The 20604-nt window shown below is 38.7% G+C and overlaps 1 protein-coding gene across 1 annotated transcript in view; it reads left to right on the top strand.

Moving 5' to 3' along the window:
• The window catches only part of COL19A1 (collagen type XIX alpha 1 chain), a 204223-nt gene that overhangs the window by 41978 nt on the left and 141641 nt on the right, over window positions 1-20604 (top strand). Inside the window, exon 9 of the mRNA XM_019471129.1 lies at window positions 6104-6157. Within this exon, the coding sequence (XP_019326674.1) occupies window positions 6104-6157 (54 nt within the window). The remainder of the gene's footprint in view (window positions 1-6103; window positions 6158-20604) is intronic.

Raw genomic sequence — 20604 nt, 5'->3', positions numbered from 1 at the left:
ACACCATGGAGAAATTTATTGCTATTCAAGTGAGCTTCATTAATTTAAATTTTACTTAAGAAAAAAGATGTTTAAAAGTCTATTTTAGGATTGGTAGAGATAGGTTTATTCAATATATTGTTGCACTAGGAAAGTATTTGTAATGGAATGATAAGAAAAAAGAACTCATGGAGAACAAATGAGGTGTCTGACTGCTTTTTTTGCTTATTTTCCGTGCTAGTCTTCCTTTCCTCCTCCTCTGTCATTCCTCTTATAACCCAGGTCCACCTGATACCACCTAAGGCATATCTATCGTGTTATGCAGCCTTGAGAATGGTTCCTTTCTGGTCCGATTTTTGTTGCAGAGGTTATTGATAGGGACCTAGAAGCTGCAATGCATGAAAAAGAAAAATTTTGGGAAAAATACAGCTGGCTGTCAGTGATGACAAAGTCAGGAATTGCCAGGGTACTTGGTAGACTAAAGTCTTGTAATGGGCAGAAGGGAACGCTCCATGCCTGTGGAGCTAAGAATTTACTGGTAGTCCTACTTAATGTTTTAACCACCTAGTAGTCCAAGTTATCCAATTGATAAGGAGAAACCATCATTAGTTTACAGTTCAATTTGTTTTCGTTAAAAAAAAAAAAAAAAAGTCTTAAATATATACCTCTTTTGCCTATATTCACCGTTCCAGTATTCATCTCAGTCCTGAGGATGGCAGTTCAAGTCCTTCTCAAGAGGGAGTGGAGAGGATGGCAGAGAGTCCTCAGCACTCTGAGGTGCTCAGAGGGTTGGGGGGTGTCACCCTTCCCCAGTGGGGCCACCCCAGAGCTGAAGCTGGAGCAGGGGAGGCAGCAGTCACGGGCCCCATAGCAGGGGTTAAACCAGGGACACCCAGCTCAGGCCACAGAGAGGCTGAGCCCCCGCACTGCCGGGTCAGCGCTCAGCCCGGGGCTTCTGCTGGGAGTAACAGGGATGATACTTCCTGGGTTATATACTCCCTGCTTCTCCCCCAGTGCTAGGGAAACCCTGGAGTGATGCCGCCTTTGGGATGAGTTTTCTTTCTCACCCTTGCCAAATTCTCCAAATTTGAATTTATTGTATTCATCAATTAAAAGTTCCTAATGAGGTGGGTTTTTTTCCAGGTCTAAATACTTCTATCACCTTTTTATAATCATGAGAACTGTTTACCTGCCTGTACATCTAAGTTTTAAATTTTAGCTTACGTAATTTCTTACAGGTACTGCCTCTGACATTGATCATACAGATGACAGATCTAGTATAAAGGATGAGTTCTCTACATTACCTCTTTCACCTTCCACTTAATCACTTTTGGAAACCCTGCCAGTACACTGTCTGCTGGGAACAACTCTCTTCAGAGTGTGCTTGTATTTCATTCTTGATAATAATACACATTTTCTTACCTGGGCATTTCTGATGCTAATTGACACACATAACTCCACAGAGATGAAAACCGGGAAAGCTAATTTACTTGATCTAATCTTACAAAACCAAAACTGATTTTGGTTAAGGAGTGTTTTGACAACTGATGTAGGTTACTCATTTTATCTGAACTAATATGTCCCCATTGTAGACAAGAGCAATGTTGTCATGCAGTACTCTAGCAGTGTGTGCTCTAGGCCATGTTAATGTCATTCTTTCTGTTTCTTAAGTGCATTTGCTTTTATCTTAGTATTAAAATCATCATCTGTACCTGGTTAGTACAGAACCCTGCTGAGAATATTTTCCTCCTCTCAAAATTCCTTGTAGACTTTGTTTTCTAGATTAAATGTTAATGTGTCAAGTTAATCCCACTCCATATCACAATGTAAATATATTTCAAATAGATTTGCAATTTAAGAGACAAAATAATGTGTTTAAATAAAATACTTTCTTAAAAGAATGTTTTTTGGTTTTATATGAGAAAGGACTGTAATTTGTTAACTTAAATAATTATCACTGTCATTCTCTCTATCACTACATTTGGCTTTAGACTATCTTTGTTGTACATGACTCTTCAGTAGTAACATGTGGTATAGAAATCAAGGTACTGTATTTTGTGTCTGCTACTAGTGTATCATTCCTAGTTCTACAACAGGTGCATTGAATAAAGGCTGCATGGTGCAAGGAGGTAAAGCTCAAGTGAAACTCTGAATCATTAATGTAAAAAAACAATCACAAGTGTAATACTGCAGGTGGTCTCAGATGTGCAAAATTGTTTCCACTTCAGATAGAAGGCTGATTGGTATCATTGGAAAGAAGCATGTTTGCTGTCTGCAATCTCTTTTTAAGAATTTAGTTTGGCTTGCCTTTACGGCAAGTTGACAGAAGCATTTATTTTTTTCTTTTTCTTTTTTTTTTTTTTTTCATTTCAGCCCCTGCTGAGTTTCCACCCTGTCTGCTTACGAGTTTACCAATATAAACATTGTCAAAAGTACTGTAGCCAACCTATTGTTTGCAAGAGATCACCTTCTGCAAAATATGCTATGGCTTAAATATTTTATTCAATAAGTATCTTGTGCTCAGTTGAAAAGGATTTTCACTGGTACGCTTAGGAGAAAACCCTAACAGTAGACTTAAAGCTCACGGTACTACCTTTGAATGCTGTTACACTGAGTGTACCTCATAACCTATAAATGCCAGCATTGTACTGCTAGTGTTCAACAGCTTATGAAATTGTTCTTCTGGCAGCGTATATTTCTGTTGGCTTTGGTAGTTCTAAGCAAATGCGGTTCTTTATTCTCATTCTTACTAATTTATTTACATAAGCTTAAAAAGCTCAATTGCAGTGAGTGTCGGGAGTTAGAATACTCTTGTAAGGCATAACAGAGATTTATTTAGGGGTAGATGTAGGCCTGATGGTCAGGAACCCTGTTTTTTCATCTCATTTCTATACTTTTGGCATCTACTATGTAAGAAAGAGAAAAGGATGCTTTTTCACTTTTGTGAAGGACTCTGAGATCTGCAGAAGCAAAGGAAAATGCCATGAAACAAAAAAAAGGAAAAAAAATCCTTAAAAACTGCATTTGCTCTATTTAATTTTTTTTATTCTGTCATGCTGTCTGTGTGAATACTGTTATAGGTTGTACAACCCATAGGATCTGATCTTTAAACTCACTGAATAAAAGCATGAAAAACTAGAATCTTTCAGACTGTGGTTATTAAAATCGCAATTACAAGATAGAAGCATAACTTTATGATCTAATTTGCAGTGGAAAATAACTGTCTGCAGTTAGTGGAACAGAAGCGTAAACATACCTTGGTTAATTGGCTAGTAAGTCATATATGCCAAAGGCTTCCTGGCAGGTAGCAGGCTGTGTAATTTTAGACTGTACGGTATATAAAAATACACTGCTGAATGTAACAAAGTGGTTCTGGTCTATTAAAATACTGGCAAGTGGCATAAGGGAACAGAGCGTGTATAGATAAGAGAGTCACTCTGTGAGTGATTAGATAAGGTAACCAGGGGCCAGCCGTGCTTCTTTATCTCTCATAGTGCCAGTGGCTTCATGCTGTTCGCACACACAGGATTTTGGTCTACTTTTGAGACAGAGAGAACTAAGGATCATTTCAATATTTGAATAAAAAAGACACAGGAGATGGCTCATACGCTCCTCCAGCACATCGTTGCTTCTGAGCAGTGGTTTAAACTTATGGCTGGAATAGTACTCTGCACCTGGGAGTCGCTCATTTTGATTGATTTGCTTAGCTCACGTGTTATAAACAAAGGAATTTTGAGCCAGGCTGCGTACATGCAGTTATTTTATGATGGTTTCTGTGAATAGTTGTTAGGAAATTAAAATGGGGGGCAAGGATGGTAGATAAGTTTTATGGTAGGCAAGAAGCAACAACAATAGTATTAGGGTATGAGAGCTTACATCAGAATTATGGTGAGTCATTAGGACACATCATTCTGCTTTTAGAAAAAGCTAACGAGGAGACCTGACCTGTAGCACTTCGGGTTTTGGGGCTTTGGGGTTTTTTTTCTTCTTTTTTCCTTGAGGCTAGAGGCAAAAATACTGAATTCTCAGAACTTAACTGCGACTGCCATCTGGGGCCCTGGACCCGATCCATAGACTCCCTGGGTAGAGCATAAGGAGACTTAAGCACCTCGGAGTACAGTGTGCTGAGTCAGCAGTTGCTGCGTGCCATACTAGAGGGAATGCTGAGGAAAAGCATATATTATAAATCCTTCCTTTACCAGGGATTAAATGTTTTATAATGGCTGTTCTGGGATATAGCAAATACTGTTGGTTTGTACTTTTTGCCAGTCTTACTGCTCCGTTCTTAACTTCAGAAAGGTTAATAACTTCATAACAGAGGTATGACAATTACACTGAAAAGATAAAGGTACTACAGTATTCCGTCTATGAAGCTCTTTCAGATTTTTGTTTCTGGTGGGGATTTTTGTGGTTTTTTGGGGTTTTTTTGTTTTTGTTTTTTTTTTTTTAAAAGCTTTACAGCAGTGTTTGTATTCTGATACTGAGTTCTGGGATACCTAGTTGATGTTGTTGTACCATAACTACGTTAATTAAAATCACTTTAAACCTGATGGACAGACTCAGGTTGTAGTTTAAGAAATGGTTATGCACTTTACTTGGGGACGGTCTCACATAAAATGCAGGAACGGTCCTCCAGATAGGAACCTGGTCTCCTTGCTCTTGGGAAAGGCACCAGGCTGCTGGGATGCGGTTCACTTGTGCAGTTCCTACTGTTCCTCTTGTGAACTTTGGAACAACTTTAGATCCCGTGACCACCAGTGCGCTGGCAGGCATCAGCAGTCCAGGCAAGCGGGGGTACAGGCTGGGAGCACTCATAGGCTGTGGAGGGCAGAGAACTTGTACGTTCCTTGGCCTGGACAAAGCCTTTCTGCTACGCTGTTGAGTTAAGCATCGCCTGTCCTATATGTAACAGAAGAAAAAGAAGTCACTGCAGCACTGTGTGTGTATCCTATTTGGGAAGATCATGAGAAACTGATATTTATTACTGCAGAGTGGGTTTATTGACTAAACTGATAAACTTTGCCTAATACCGAGAAGTTTCTGCATATGCTGAATATTAGAATTATGAGTTTCCAGGATCCTGCTATTTAAAAAGTTATGCACTTTGTGAGTTTAGAGTCTTGGGCACTTCCTCAGCAGGGGCTTTTGGGTTTGCAGTTTTAGATTTGGGCTCCAAACCTAGATTTACAACCTATTTTAGGAACCAATTATTTGTGTAAATGTGGCTCTTCTGCTTCTTTGTGTAATGCTTTCTCTCAAAAAACAATTTGATAATTAATTCTTTTCAAACCAGTGACGTTTTCTTCATAAAGAATTGGATTAGTCCAAAAAAGGCTGTGGCATTTCCTGTTTGCTAGAGAATGTTCTCTTCTTGGTACAAGTGGAAAAACCTAATGTTTTGTTTTGTTTTGTTTTTAAATGAAGACTATAATATGGTTTCAGTGTTTCCGTTATATTACTCTAGTGTCCATCCGATTTTTATTTTAAACTTTGTAACCCTTATACTTGATATTATGAAGCAAAATTTCTGTGTTTGATGTTTTCTTCAATCATTTTTAAGACTCATGGTCCAATTTGCAACTGCTGGGATCTTCCATACCTCTCCTGATCAGTCAGTCATTTGTCTCTTAAAACTAAAATTTTCTTATAGATTGCTTATGGTTTGGGCTTTGGGGGTAAAAGGGAGGGAGAGAGAAACTGAGTTTAAATAGTGTCTTTTAAAAATATTGTGGGCACATGACTTTTAGACAAAACAAACCTGTATTACATGTTGAGCTTTCTCAGTGTAGAACACACTCAACCCAATGAAAATGGACCCACTTGGCTTCACTCTGTTGTCGCAGTGAATTCCCTTAAAATCAGCAGACCTGCTTTTTATGGAAATGTGCATGTGCAAGTATTTGTCAGATGAGGGTCTTAATTGCTATTATAGATGTTTTAAAATGTATTTATTTTGTCTGATTTTAGTGTTACACGTAAGGCATCCTCCTCCACAGTGGTTACATTACTAAGCATGATAAAAACAGGGTAGAAGATGCTTTTCTGTTGAATCAGATATGACGTGAGTAGTTGTTGTTAACCTCAGAAGTCTTTAGAACTTCTAACTGAATGATTTGTTTTGTAGGGTGAAATAGGTGCGAAAGGACAGAATGGTGTTGCTGGTCTTCCTGGCGAAAAGGTATGTTTGTGTATATTGATATGTGATTTGACTCACGGGAAGTGTTCATTATGTCAGTGGCTTATCTGTAATATGTACAGAAATGGGAGGATAGAACAGTTCTATTAGAAAATGAACTTCTCTTACCTGCACTGCCATGTTTTTGTACCACACTGAAAAAGCCATTCAGACCAATAGTATTCTCTGCAGATGTGCTTATTTGGGTTTTTTTTTCCTAGAAGGGGGGGCTATACAGAACCGAAGGAAGCCACTTGTTCCACTGTGCAGTTTGTGGTCTGCAAGCCTAGAAAAGAGCTCTTATGCTCTCAACAGGCCACTTGGTAGAGCTTCGAGTTAAACACCGCTGACCTCTAAGCAAAGACTTGGGAATAGCCATGGCATGCTAAGAAAGCATGTCAGCCTACCTGTGTATTCAAGAGGATAAGTTTCACTTCATTTCAGGATGTTAGCGTGCAAATTAAGGCAGCTGTACATGTTTGTTGAGTTCAGAGCTAGTTACCTGTATTAGAGGAAGTCTCTTAGTCTAATATCCAGTATCATCAGGATAGAAGACAGCCCTCATAACATGGAGGAAACAGTGTGTTGCTGGAGTTCCTAATCATTTGGCCCCTTGCGGGTTTTTTTCTGTTCCATAGTAACAGTTGAAATAATAGTGGATTTTCTGCATATACATGGAAGCCAGTTAATATATCAATGAATGAAACTCTCCAGATACATGTGCTAGTGCACTTCACTGATTTTTTTATTTTATTTTATTTTATTTTATTTTATTTGGTATCTTTAGCATCATGATTTAAGTCCTCAACCCTCAATTCTGTCAATTTAGGTTCTTTTTCATTGTGTACTTCAAGTTTCTGTTCTTTCAGTGCCATAAACAAATACGTCTTTTAAAGGCAGCTGTTGCTGTGAGAGGCTCAGAATTTCAATATTGCGCTTTATTAGTTGACGTGCTTCTTTCATATGCGTGCAACATTTTAGTAATGGCAGAGGATTTGGTTTATTTTGTAATTACCCAGATTTCTAAGTACTGAAAGAAGTAGAGTTTCACTTCGACTGTCAGGTTTAAAATTTGTAATTAACAGGATACAGAATTATGAAACTACCTTTTATTTTTACTTACTATTTCTGTCTCAAATTGTGTTTTGTTAAAAATGGGAGGTAGATATATAATATTATCAAAGAGATTAGTTAAAATAATGATATTTAGCTGATGCTAAGTTATATGTGGTAGAAAAATGGAGAGCAGGCTGCAAAGATGTTCAAAGGACTTTGCAATGTTGAGGGACTGAATCATAAAGTGGTATGTAAGACTCAGAAAGTAATAGTAAAGTGATGCAGATGAAAAGGAAAAACAAAGCAAACTGTATTTCATGTCGACTCTGGACTAGTATTACTGTTTAGGAAAGTGATCTTGGAATTACAGATCAATGAAAACATACACTCACTGTTAAGTACTAGTCAAATACACAAATGGAATTTAGGAATGATTAGGAGGAGAACAGGGAACAAAGCAAAAGCATCTTAATGTCACTATTATTAGTGAAACCGTATCGTGCTGCATCTTGAATAGTGTATACAGTTCTGGTTCCCACATCTCAAAGTGGGTCTAATATTACTGCAAAAGGTTCAGAGGAGGTGTCAAGAGTGATCAAGAGCATTGGGCATCTTCCAATTAAGGTGTGACAATGTGGACTTCAATTTGAAAAAGGCACAACTGAGATGAAATGTGTCCTATTCTGTGCTCTATACAATCATGAATGGAACAGAAAAGATTAATAGGGATTTATTTATTTATTTTACTCTCCTTTTCAGTGTGTGAACTGGAGCATCAAACCTATCTGATAGCAAGTTCAAAAAGGATAGAAAAGGGCTTATTCTTCCTATTACATGATTACAGTTTGAACACTGCCACAGGATTTAAACAGTCTGAAAATTTATTAGAAAGTTGATGGAATAAAAACCCATGGAGTGTGTCAGACAGACATTGTTGCTTGTCTGAAAGTTCTTGAGCTCCAAGACGCTCAAGTCTGGGAAGCCCACTGGAGAAGTCTTTATGGTTGCCCTGTTGTTATAGTTTTCTGTAGGCACCTGTTGTTGCCACAATTGTAGTCATATACTTGACTAGAGAAACCTTTGATTTGATCCTGCTAGACAGTTTTTACTTTACTATGCTCCCAGATGTGAATTAATGGAAAGAGTTATTGTAAAACATTGTAGATTGATCTAGAATGAAGCTGTGTTTTCCCTTGGTTCTTTCTGTAGCTCCTTCTCTGATGTTATCTTTCTTTAAAATTACCAGGCTACATTGCTTTTCCAGTACAAGTTATTATTACAGTTTCCATGGTTAATACTGTTTGGGGTTTTTTTGCTTAGCGCCTTGCAGACTCACTGTCAGGCCAAATCCCAAAGCTCCTGTTAGTTTATGTAAGGCTCAACAGTCAGATCATATTTAATATCAAGACAGTGTGCTTTTCCTGAAATTATAACTCTTTTAATTCAGACTATATAAAAGCCATACCGTTGTTGCAAATTAAAAATGAACTACCATGGAATCTGAAACTGGCAAAACCAAAAGCTGTTTAAAAAGAAAGGCAAACAAAGTATTTTGTATGTGCATAACTCGATGAAGAAACTGAGATCCAGCCACCCAGCCTCTGCTAGCTGGAGTCGTCATGTCTATGCATAGTAGTACAGTGCTGTGTGGAATTATTAGCTCCTTTCTGGAGGTAGAATCACTTTATTTTCCTCGTGTTGTGCATGGTGTTAACATGCTCTGTCTCCCAGTTGATGCATCAAGAGCTATGTAAATTTGTGTGCGTCTGTTATTTTTCTGCTCCTTTTTCTGGGATGTTCTGGATGCTAAAAATGTACATAGATTCAAAGGCAACTGAACAAAGTAAAGGAATAAAAATATTCGAAGCACTGTCATATACAAAGGCATCTCCTATGTTTCAGGAAGTTGAGGTGCAGACTCTGCAATGCTGGGAGAGCATTCTCGGGAGCTACTGCAGTTTGTTTATCCTCTTAAACCCTTCAATACACATATCTTTTGTGGAGATGTTATATTTGTTTGACTGGTATGGATTTTCATGTGTTTTTCTGCACTGTATTTTTCTGAGCTTTGTGCAGATGTGCCCCCTAAGTCATTAGTTAGAAATAGGAAAAAGAAAAGATAAAATTATTGTTTATGTAAATGCAGTTTGAGGCTTCAGAGCGCAGAGGGCCTCTTTATATTTGTTTGACCAGTATGGCTATTTTCATGTTTTTCTGCACTGTATTTTTCTGAGCTTTGTGCAGATGTGCCCCCTAAGTCATTAGTTAGAAATAGGAAAAAGAAAAGATAAAATTATTGTTTATGTAAATGCAGTTTGAGGCTTCAGAGCGCAGAGGGCCTCTTTCTGATACACCCAAAAACTATCCACTGCAATACTCCATTGTTCATACTTCTTTCCCTGGGGAAAGGTTCAGAGAATACATACGTGGCAGATCTTACTCATGTTGCTGTGAGTAAGCAACAGTATCAATTCATTTGACCTATTTTAGAAGTTTACCGTAGAATGAGATAAACTTGGCTATTAGAAGGCCTGTTTCTGTAGAATTGATTAGCTCAAACATACCTGACATTGTAGTGAAAAAATAAAGTTAGAGTAATCCTATCCAATATACTTTATTACTGGACAGGAGAAATCTCCCCGGAAAATGCTCCATGGTCGTATACTTAATTTTCAAGATCTGTGTAAATGGTGAGAAGTCTGTAAGGCTTCATATATGGCCTTGACTTGCAGGGTTCTAAAGTGTGAAAATAGATTGTGTACCTCACATATCTTCAGTCTGTCTTCAGATGTGACACTTGGCCTTCTGTCACTTGTGAGACATATTATCGCTGACAACATCATTTCCCATTCACTAAATGCTGCAATGGTTTTGCAACAGTTGTACTGGCTAATAGGCGCAGATCTAAGTGGTGTAGGCTTCTAGGAGGTTCTTGCCGTTTGAGAGGTTGGACCTGCTGTGGGCTAACATGAAGAACAAAGTTTAAGTCTTGATGACTCTAGGGTGATATAAGAATAGTCTTAACACCCAAAAGAAAACAGATCAGTGTTCAGGCCATGGTTCTGCAGTTTTGCTGATTTTTCTACTGCAGTTCTTGTAAGCTGCCAAAGTAAAAAATGATGTTTCCACTGACTGGCAACACACCACAACGTGTCTGTCGTCTCATCGGCCTTCAGGGCAAAAGCAGTCAGTGTGACAGTGCTGATGACCAATCTAGAGATTCAAGAATCAAATGCAGTCCCTGTGGAGCCCTACCTCAGGCCCCCAAAGTCACAACACAGTAGATGGTGGACACCATCACATATATGACTCTCTATTTGATGTCTAACTACCTAGTTCCTTCATCCCTGTCCTTTTTCAGGGAGCCATCTTAAGAGATATTTTTTAAATAGATCCTACACAGGGCAACAGAAGAAATTCTTGAGAGTATCAGAGGAGATAATTCTGTGGTGTTAGTTTATAGTTCTAAAAAATAAGAGGGCAGTAGTCCTCCCTTGGAAGGAAACTCGCTTCATTTGTAGACTACCAGAAGATATGGAATACATTGCCATGATCCCCGTCCTGCAATCAGGACTGATTTGTAGCTCAACCTTCTGGGGACACTTCTTCAAGGTATCTGTCGAATCATGATACAAGAAGAACTGGAATGTTGTGGCAAATCAGAATCACTATACATGTGAGACCTTATGCCTTGGCCTTCTGGAAGTGTTCAGCAAAGTCTGTGAGGACAGAAGAAACACACGTCAAGGGAAGCACTGTGTTAGCTTTGCTGTGTGCAGGGTCATGCCACTGGTGTAATCTGAGCAAGGTTGATACAGTGCTGGAAAGTATTCCTATTAAAAAAGTTTTATTATTTTCCTAGTGTTCTGTCACACTGAAATGGTGAGAGGAATCTCCTGTTGGTGAGACCCACAAGCTTCTCCTTTACTGAGGTCATAGTGTCTTACTACTTCCGTACATGTTGCATTTGTGCAGGTCCTTTCCATAGCACCTACTGGGGGATTGATACAGATAAGGATGGTCACCTTCACTGCTATGCAGTTCGTATCAGGAGGGAACAGGGCTAGTCTCTCCACCCTTCCAGCCCAGGAAACAATTAGACTTTGCACTAAGCATATCGTGTGTTGGGTCCTCCTTTTGTAGGATACTTCTGTGCCTTCCAAATAGTCTGACAACTTAAGGAGGTGTATACTTTGAACCATGACTAGAAGATCAAGTATTCCAGCCTTAAAAATGTGTCCTTAGACCTTTTCTGGGGGGCAGGGAGAGCCACCAGATCTTTTTGTTCTTATTTACAGGGAGTTCATTCTGTCCCTTTCCTTTCCTGAGCTTTTTGTTAACTTGAACAAGCTGGGTTTGATTTGCCTCTGTATAGTTGAGATTTTTGTTTCCTGCACTTCTTGCGTCCCTCAGCCAAATAACTCAAGTCCTTTCCTTCTCTTTGCTCTGGGTCTATAATGCCATGACAGTGAAGCTCCAAATTAAAAGTTTATTTATGCCCTGGATGCTAGGTGATGTAGTCCTGTTTGGGTTTGGTTTTTTTCGCTGGTCTGTGATGCCTTGGCAGTCAAGATGAACCTCTCGACTGCCTTGGCTTGTCACATTTTAGGGAGCGGATGATCTCTGTGTACTTGAAAAGTTTGGCGGGAGCGTTCCTGGTTCTGAGAGAGAGGTTGCCACCGTGGCACGTACTTTGATACAAAGTACTAAGCCTCCTGGGGAGTTATGGCTTATGTGTTACGGGGTCCTGCTAGCTGAAAAGCTCTTAAGCTTCTGAGAATGCGCTGACGGCAGCAAGGCTCAAAGGACTCAAGCTGCTGAAGGTGAGTAACTGGCTCCGTTCCTGGCCATTCCAAATCTGTCTATTTTTTTCTATTATGAAAACACTTTTTCTTCTTTCTTGGTCACTACATTCTGAAAAATAAAACTGATGTAGCCAGAAATGTAATTCAGAAGACTTACCAAACTAAACTGGTTTTGTGTGTTCCCCTTTATCCAAACCTCCATAGTAATTGCTTTCTTATGGTTTATGGTATACAATTCATAGTGAGAGAGATGATGCATCTACGTTTCTTAAACTACATTTTGTGAAATACTTGTGACACTATTCACTCTTAATACTTGACTTTCAAATGGCTTAGCTTTACTGTTGTCATTTTTTGCACTAATATTTTGCAATTTAGATTATGAACAGACATCCTAAAATATTAATATATTGAGTAAGCTTTTTAAAATAGCTGGTTTTGCACAGTAAGCCTGAAGAAGCAATGAAATATTCAATATGCTGTGCATTTGCTACTGCACTGTATGGGTGCTCCCACAGTGTATTAGTAAAATAAACAGTTTAGACAGAATGAAAGGAGAAATAAATGCTTATGTGAGTAAAAACAATGTTTATCACTACACAACTAGATTTATATTCAAAGTCAGACTAGAGAAAAAAACTGAGTGTACATTTCAAGAGCTCTACCAACTGTACAAGTGCTATTTGTACTTCAAGAGTCATGAAAATGAAATTGGGTTTACATGAAACTGTGCAGTAGGTATCTGTAATAGGATTGTTCCTTCTTTTGTTCACTTGCATGTATTTGTGACGATGGCCCAACAAAGTGTACATGAACTCAAATATTTTGTGAGCTAGAAGATAACAGGACTAGAATATATAATGCTGTTTGTGGTGGTGTTTTTCTCATTTAACTGTATGAGATGGTTATCTGTAACTTCAGTTTTCTCAGGTGCACTATCAGTGTGCTGTCTTCAGTTTTAACTGACTCTGAAACCTAACACTGATGATTTTTTTTTCCTGTTAAATTTGATTACCCTTTTGTAATAGGGTTCTCTTTATGTTTGGTACAGGTAAGGAAATGATTAGTAAAAAGGTTCCCAAAATGTGATATAGATACCATTTGTGGTGTGTGTGCTGCATCAAAATGGCGTGTTAACACTTCCTGAACAGCCTACTTTGCATTGCCTGGTGGGAAGCACTCCCCTTTCCCTTAGTGGTACCTGAGAAAATGAGTTTGAAAACTGCTGCATTCTAAGATTATTTTTTTGTAAGAAGTAATTGAATTCAGAAGCTCAATATAAAGCATGGCTTAGAAATGTCCAGTGCTTTGTTTTCCAACATGATTTAAATATATATACATTAATTTCTAATTTTGGAAAAAAATTATAAATGACATACTAGTATAGCATATGACTTCAAATTACTTTCAGAGATGCTTTTAATACCCATCTCCGTACTGAGTTACTCCAGGGTCAGGTCTTCACGGCCAGCTATGTCATAAAATCCACAACCAGAAACTTCTTAAATGTACATCCAAATCAAATCGTCTCATCATGAAGATCCTTGTGACTATTAACCTGCTTTCCCCATTGCTCCAGCTAGACCATGGAAACCCTGTCTAGAATTTTCTAAGGCATGTTTGACTTTGCAGAAGAGCCGTGGATATATGGCCTATTATGCCAGTTCAGCATATGCTCCTGGAGCATCAGTCACTCGTGCAAATGTACAAATCTGAGGAGACATTGGTGTTGAGCTTACAGTAATGCAGTCTTTTCCTTGCAGCTGTCTCGAAAGATCTCTGGACACAGTGCCTTCCACATTTCATGTGCTGTACAGATCCTTGACAGGGGTCAGGATATTTCCGAAGTAGCTCATCAGCATCTCTGAGAAAGCTTCCAAAAATTCATGTGGAGCACTGGATAGGTACTGCTTAAAGCCATCTTACTCAGTTTGTCTGTCTTTCATTCAGTGCCATCTAATTTCTGAGCTCCTGTCATTGCTAATCAGTTATATTTCAATATTTTTAGATCAGGTATGGACATAAATTGTGCAAGTTATACAGCTTTTGAAAAATTCCTGTACTGCTTTACTCTGGAGTCTCCAACAGAGATAAAAAATATAATCACTAATACAGGAAAAAGTATTTGACATAGAAAGCTTTTCAAAGTAGGAGAATTGTGAGCTGTAAGAACGTAAAGCCGAAACAACATTTTACTAGGAAATACGGTGCAAATTTTTTAAAACTAGGTTCTACATATGGGTAAAGAAGTAAATAGATCAGCCCTAAAAAAGAAAGACAGTGGTTTTACAGTTAGAAACATTAATACCACTGCGTTAAAGCCTTGAGTTTGAGAATTGCTGGCCATTGGAAATGAGGCAGTTGGACACCTCTATTACAGCAACAATTTTCGTACAGGTTTCTTGTATTCTTTTTGTGTTTTCAGTGATATCTTTGTGTATAATTAGCACACATCTGATTTTAAGAGATGGATGACTGTGAAAATAATAGCTCTCTATAGCTTTCTGATGCATGAATATGCTTTCTCAAAATCTTACTGGGCAAATACACTTTAGACCATTATGTTTTCCAAAACTTGTTCCATTCCTTCAGCATGTAAAGTTCTTGCTTGCTTGCTCTCGCTCTCTCCTTCGTGTTACAAGGAAGTGTTTTGAATAGCCTTTGATCATAAATTTGATTCCAGAGAGCTGTCTGCTCTGCTGACTTATTTTTGCCTTATTAGGTGATTTTTGCAGTTCACAACTCCAGGAACTGTTGAGCTCCCTGTTTTTTCAATTCCTAAAGCTAAACGACAGCAGTTCAGTTTGATTCTCAGTAGAAAGCTCCGTGGAATCGAATTACCTTGCGTGCAGTGACACTGCTTGGGTGTTATTTCCATTCTGGAGGGAATGGTGCTAGTGACTGCTGTAGGTTGTGTACTGTCGGTGAGCAGAGACTTCATTTTTAATTAAAGAATTGTTGCTTTTTGAGAAAAAAAAATTATGCTTCAGTCTGTCAGCTAACCCATTTGAGGAAAGTCGTGTCATTGTCTTCTGTCCTCTTGTGGTTTCCCTCAAAATCAGATTAGTACGTCTCAGTAGAACAAAAGTGCAAATGTGTTTTGGGGCCAGATGCTAATGCTTGTATTGCTTGGCATCAAAGCCATGGGCTCCTTCAGGCGAGTGACACCGGTGAGATAAGAGTGGGGGTGGAAGGGTATACCCTCTGGTATTTGCAATGAAACTGTAATAACCAGCAGAATGCAGCCGGTCACGGGGGCCCGGCATGCAGCGGCCGCTATTGTGATGTGAGGTGTGGCCAAAGAAACCAGAGGTCACCGTCCATTTTATAGGGGTCTGGGCTGCTGGGAGCAAAACTGAGGGTGGCACGCTGCCATGCAGGACAGGCTTTTGTTAGCGTGTTATGTAACGTGGAAGTAAAAAATAATGCGGTTGTTAAATAATGCCGTCGTTAAATGCAGCTCTTTGTTCCTTAATCAGAGATTCATGAATACTTTAGCTGTGAGCCTGCCTGGCTCTGGGATTCTTAACTATGTTTGAAAAGCCTCAGTCAGGACCTTACGGACTTTGAAAGGGCGGGGAGAGGCTTGAGGATTTTTCTTCAATTGTTCTTAAATTATATTTATTGGGTTTTTCTTTTTTTTTCTCCTTCAGTTGTGAGGGCTAGAGACTATAGGTTTTGAAACTAATATTCTGAGCTTTTCACATCTCATCAGAAAGCAGAGCTTTAAGAAAAATACCCGTTATTGCAAGACTTAGTGTTGTAAAAGTTGGCAGCAGTGTGTTGCGGGAGATGGACTAGTCGGAGAGGAAGGAACTTTCTCACTGTACTGCAGCGTTGTACAGCTTGTCTGACACGCTTTGCTTAGTTTGTTTGTTTTCTCTAGAGGAATTAGGTATTGAACTTCACCAAATACTAGATTTCGGACCTGATGAATCATTGATCTGTATTAGGACAATTTAAAAATTAATAATTTATGTTATTGCAATTTATTTAATTTATATACAGCAGTATTTTCTCCCACGGTATTTTCTCCATGGCTAACAACTTCTAGTACAAGTAGTGCATGAAATTTAAAAAAAAAAATTGTTAGCCTCATGTAATAGAAAATGTATATGTAATACAAATTGTACAGAGGTTAAAGATAATACTGTTGACTGCTGTGACTTGTGACCTACCAACTCTTAACTCTTCTCTGCCCTTTTTTTGGTGGGTGAATTGTATTAGTCATGTAATTATTTAAATAAATCCAGCTAAGATGTGAATTTTTAATGTCAATGAATATACATCTTCCCCCCAAAAAACGTAGACATTAAAATGTAAGTTTTATATTCCAAATTCCATGTGAATTGCTTTTTCTTCATTCGTGGATACCAAATTGTTGGACAAAAACCCCTGCTTTTTATTCATACAGTAAAATCATTCATGGGTATTGAAAAACAGGATTATTATTTTTTTAATTCCCACTGCTAGGCAGTATTTATCAACACCTAAGATTCATACTGCATGTTTCAAGTCTGAATTGACTAAATCAACGTGACACGCTGAGGCTGGGCCAAGTCTTGTCTAATCAGCAGTCAGCACTGTTGCTCTGGCATGAGGCTCCCAAAAATAGAAACACAAGAAGTCAAACAAGTAAGTGGAAGGGCACTAAAAGAAAAAGTGCTGCTAATTCCACTGTTGACTTTCTGTCTAATGGATTCTTGTTCCCAGCCCATGCTAAGTAAAGCAACTGGCGCGGGGTGTGTTTCTGCAGATGGCTCAGCAGTGACACACGCGGCCCAGCTGGTTGACAGGTGTTTGATTTGTATTTAACAAGTACCTCACACAAGCCAGATTTATTTAATTTTTTTTATAGATACTGAGAAGCTAGTCAGCTGATGCTTTTTCTTCAGAATTAACACCCTTTTCACTATGCTCCCTTTTTGTTGTGTGTGGCAGTTCTTCTGATTTTTCCCTTACAAATGAAGATAACATCATTTTAGTTTGTAATAAGAAAGGCACTAAATGGGAGAAACTAATCCATAGATAAGTTTATTTAATAGTTGTAACCTGTTACGTTTACATGTGTAAGATGTACAACTTTTTCTTTATAGCTGATGACAATAAGATCTGAAGAAATGTTTATTTAGCTGTCCATTTGTTAGAATGAAAATTCCATCAAAGAGTAGGCATGGAAGGAGAATGCCAGCCTGCTGGGATATAGCCGTTACATGTTGTGTTCATGTGTCTTCCCTTAACATAAGAAGGTCTTGGGACTTTCTTGTACTGTGTAGCACAAGCCTGGAGTAGAAGAAATTCCCTGCCCAGAGGAGCACGCGGTATTGATAGAGAAGCACCCAAGGCTGTGAGGGAAGGGCGAAGGTGGGAAAATACTTAACAGATGAGAATAAATAGTGTACAATGCTATTCCTTATTGATTTTGTTGTAAGCTTCATAACAGCTCTGCATAATTGGAGAGAGATTGTCTCAGTGATGGTCTGTTCATTTAATTACACTTTGTTTTGTTTTAATAACCGTGAGTGGAAGAAACTGTGATCTTTGTGGCATTTGTTAGTCACTGCTGTGATAGCAACTCTGCTGGCAAAAGCAGCAGTGGAAATAGTAGAGTATCAGGATGCTCTTACAAATCATCTTTGATTAATGTGAACTCTCAAAGCCTTAGTCAGTAGGATGTGTAATGTAACAGTGACTATGGCCAGTTTGGCTTTCCCCCCCTGCAATTTCATCATACTTTAGTCTGAGCATTTTTCTCTTCCAGTATCAAATCTATGATGTGGAAGAAGGTGAGACTTCAGGAACTGTTCACAAAAATGTGTGGCTCTTCGCAGTGACAGGGTTATAATGCCAGTGTTGTGAAATAGCCGGAAGAAATACCACCTTGTAGAATATAGTGTACTGGCAGTACTTCTGCTGAATGTCGGAAGAATGAGGAAGGAATGCAGCCGGAGAAGTGGCTGTCAGAGTAATGTTGATTCTCTAAATAAACATTGGGTTTTAGTGAAAGGATGATTAAAAACTCATGCAGAGACCCTGTGTCCCTCGGATAGCGGACTAGCTTCTCTGTCAGGCATCCCAGACATAGGATATGGAGTAGGCTAATAAACCTCAAAGAGGTGAAGAAAAGGGACTGAAAGGAAAAGTTACAACTCTGCTAGGCTGAGGTGCCACTGTTCCCTACAAAGCTGCTCAGAATTGATAGTAATGGGGTACACTTGGAGACTTACCTTTAGGGAACAGTTCCCAGGGCTCCTGTGCTGACACTAGATCGGCTGATCCTGGATTCACAGGTGGGGAACTGTCTGTTGGAGACCTAGGTACAGGGTTGGTATATCCTCTTCATCCAAATACTAGCCCATCTCCAAGATACGTCAAATGTCAAAAGGCATTGTTTTTGAAGTTAATAGATATATTTCTTGGGAAAGTCTTAAACTTCCGAGTGTAGATGGAGACGTGGAAACTGTATCTTTAACTGCTTTACTTATCAATAGCTGATGGGCGGTTTGCAGCTACACAAGCACACCAACAATATGGTATTTCAGAACAAGTACTGATCTGACTTAGTTCCTAGGTTAGAAATTCCAGTCTACATGCTGTCTATTTATTTTTAATTCATCTTAAGTCCTTAGTTTTGCTACTGCTTTTTTGCATTTCATATCTGCATGCTTAGACATTAGACTTAATAGTGGTTAATGGTCTGTGGGACAGATCTTTGTTAGTGTAAACTGACATTTGTATCATAATCTTCAGATTATGGAAATGGATGATGATGATAATAATTCCTGCAGTAAAGAATGGCCTCTGACATCTAAGAGGTTGACCTGTGCTGTTTACCTTCCTAACATAAACTTGGGGCTCCAGTTATTATAGTGAGTATAATAGTCGTAATATATTTTATTATTTTAAAAAGACTTCAGCAATTCATTAATATCAGAGAATGCTTTTTAACTGATATGCAACATTATTACATTTCAAATATTATTTTAGCAAGGCCAATTAGATGAATTTCCAATTCTGTTGAAACTTCAACTGGGTTTAGATTTGCTTTAACGCCATGTTATGGCTGGGTTAACCATAAATCAGTAGATGGTGTGTAAGTCAAGCAGTTTTTCTTTTGACAGATCCACTGTAAGGGAAGAAACATAGCTACAAAAATCTATCAGTTGTCCATGAGTATAAGATCACTTCAAAATTTTTTCTACCATGTTGCTTCAGATGATAGAAATATCCAACTGGCTAGACTTAATTTTCTAAACTGCTCATCCATAAGAGGTTATGAATCTTTGAGAACCTTTTGCAGCCAGAAGCCTGTTTGCTTGTTATCAGTACTCTACAGGAAGTTTTCTCATGGTTTTCATTTGCATTTTCTTTATGCTCTCTGTCTGGTGTTGTAGGTCAACTGAACTGGATTGTTTTCAAGCCCATGTTCAATTCATGTCTGCACTGCATTTTTAAATAACAATATAAATAAAAAAAAAGTTTTAACATTACCCACTTCTATCAGTAATAAAGTATAGTGTGCTTCTTACTCGTCTTACTAAGGAATGTAACTGGGTAGTGGGCCATTAAAAAAGGTGTTAGTTGGGTCATTTGATGCAGTCTGAAAAGTAGAGAAACAAAAAATTGTAAAAGCCCTTCAGGACACAGTGAGACAAAATGAGGAGAAGCTGTCCTGTTCCACCGCTCTTCCACACTGCCTAGAACTTTCCCCTTGCTTGTAAAGCTCCATCATTACAGCCCCTGAGGGCTCCACAGATGTGAAGGAGCTTCCTCTTAAGAAATACTGTAGGAGGGAGAGGTGTAAATCACCTGTTGTAGGTTACACACAACTCTGCAGCACAACTGGGAACTAAACGCAAACTACCCGAGGCCCTGGTTATGTGCTGATATTACGTTCTGCCTTCATTTTTCTCCTCTATTTGCTGTTTAGTTTCTTACTGTCCAGTTCTGTTTGAAATTGGTGGCATTTAAGAGTGGTGACTGGAAGTGTGTATTCTGGGCTGAGGAGTCATTTCTTGATGAAGAAGGTCAAGAAGGTGGCAGTTGTCACTTCAAGGATGTGTGATAGGGGTGAATACCACTTATAGTTGCCAAAAGCAGAAAGAACACCTACTGACAGCAGAAGCAGAGCTTCTTTTGTTGACGGTATAAAAACCGCTCCTTGACATCTATGATAAAGGCTTCAGTCAGTTCGTTATCAGTTTTCTAAAGAAAAGAAAGAAAATATGCAGGCCTATAGTTATGCATGGAAATAAATGGAGTGATCCTTTATTCTCAGGTTTCTCAGAACAACTCTGACTTCTCATGTTGAATAAAAATAATTTGTGGGAGCAAAATATAGAAACAAACTTTTAACTTATGCAATTTATTTGTAAAATATGTGTCCTTTATGTATTTGAATATAGACATTGTGGGAGTTGTGTGCTTTTTAAGATGTGCTGTCATGGTTCAACCCCAGCTGGCAACTAAGCACCGCACAGCCGCTCACTCACTCTCCCCCGCAGTGGGATGGGGGAGAGAATCAGAAGAGTAAAAGTGAGAAAACTCGTGGGTTGAGATAAAGACAGTTTAACAGGTAAAGCAAAAGCC

Source organism: Aptenodytes forsteri, unplaced genomic scaffold (genome assembly GCF_000699145.1).
Source record: "Aptenodytes forsteri isolate BGI_AS27 unplaced genomic scaffold, ASM69914v1 Scaffold256, whole genome shotgun sequence".
Taxonomy (NCBI): domain Eukaryota; kingdom Metazoa; phylum Chordata; class Aves; order Sphenisciformes; family Spheniscidae; genus Aptenodytes; species Aptenodytes forsteri.
Note: the sequence above shows the minus strand (reverse complement) of the source record. Positions and strands in the feature narration are given on the sequence as shown.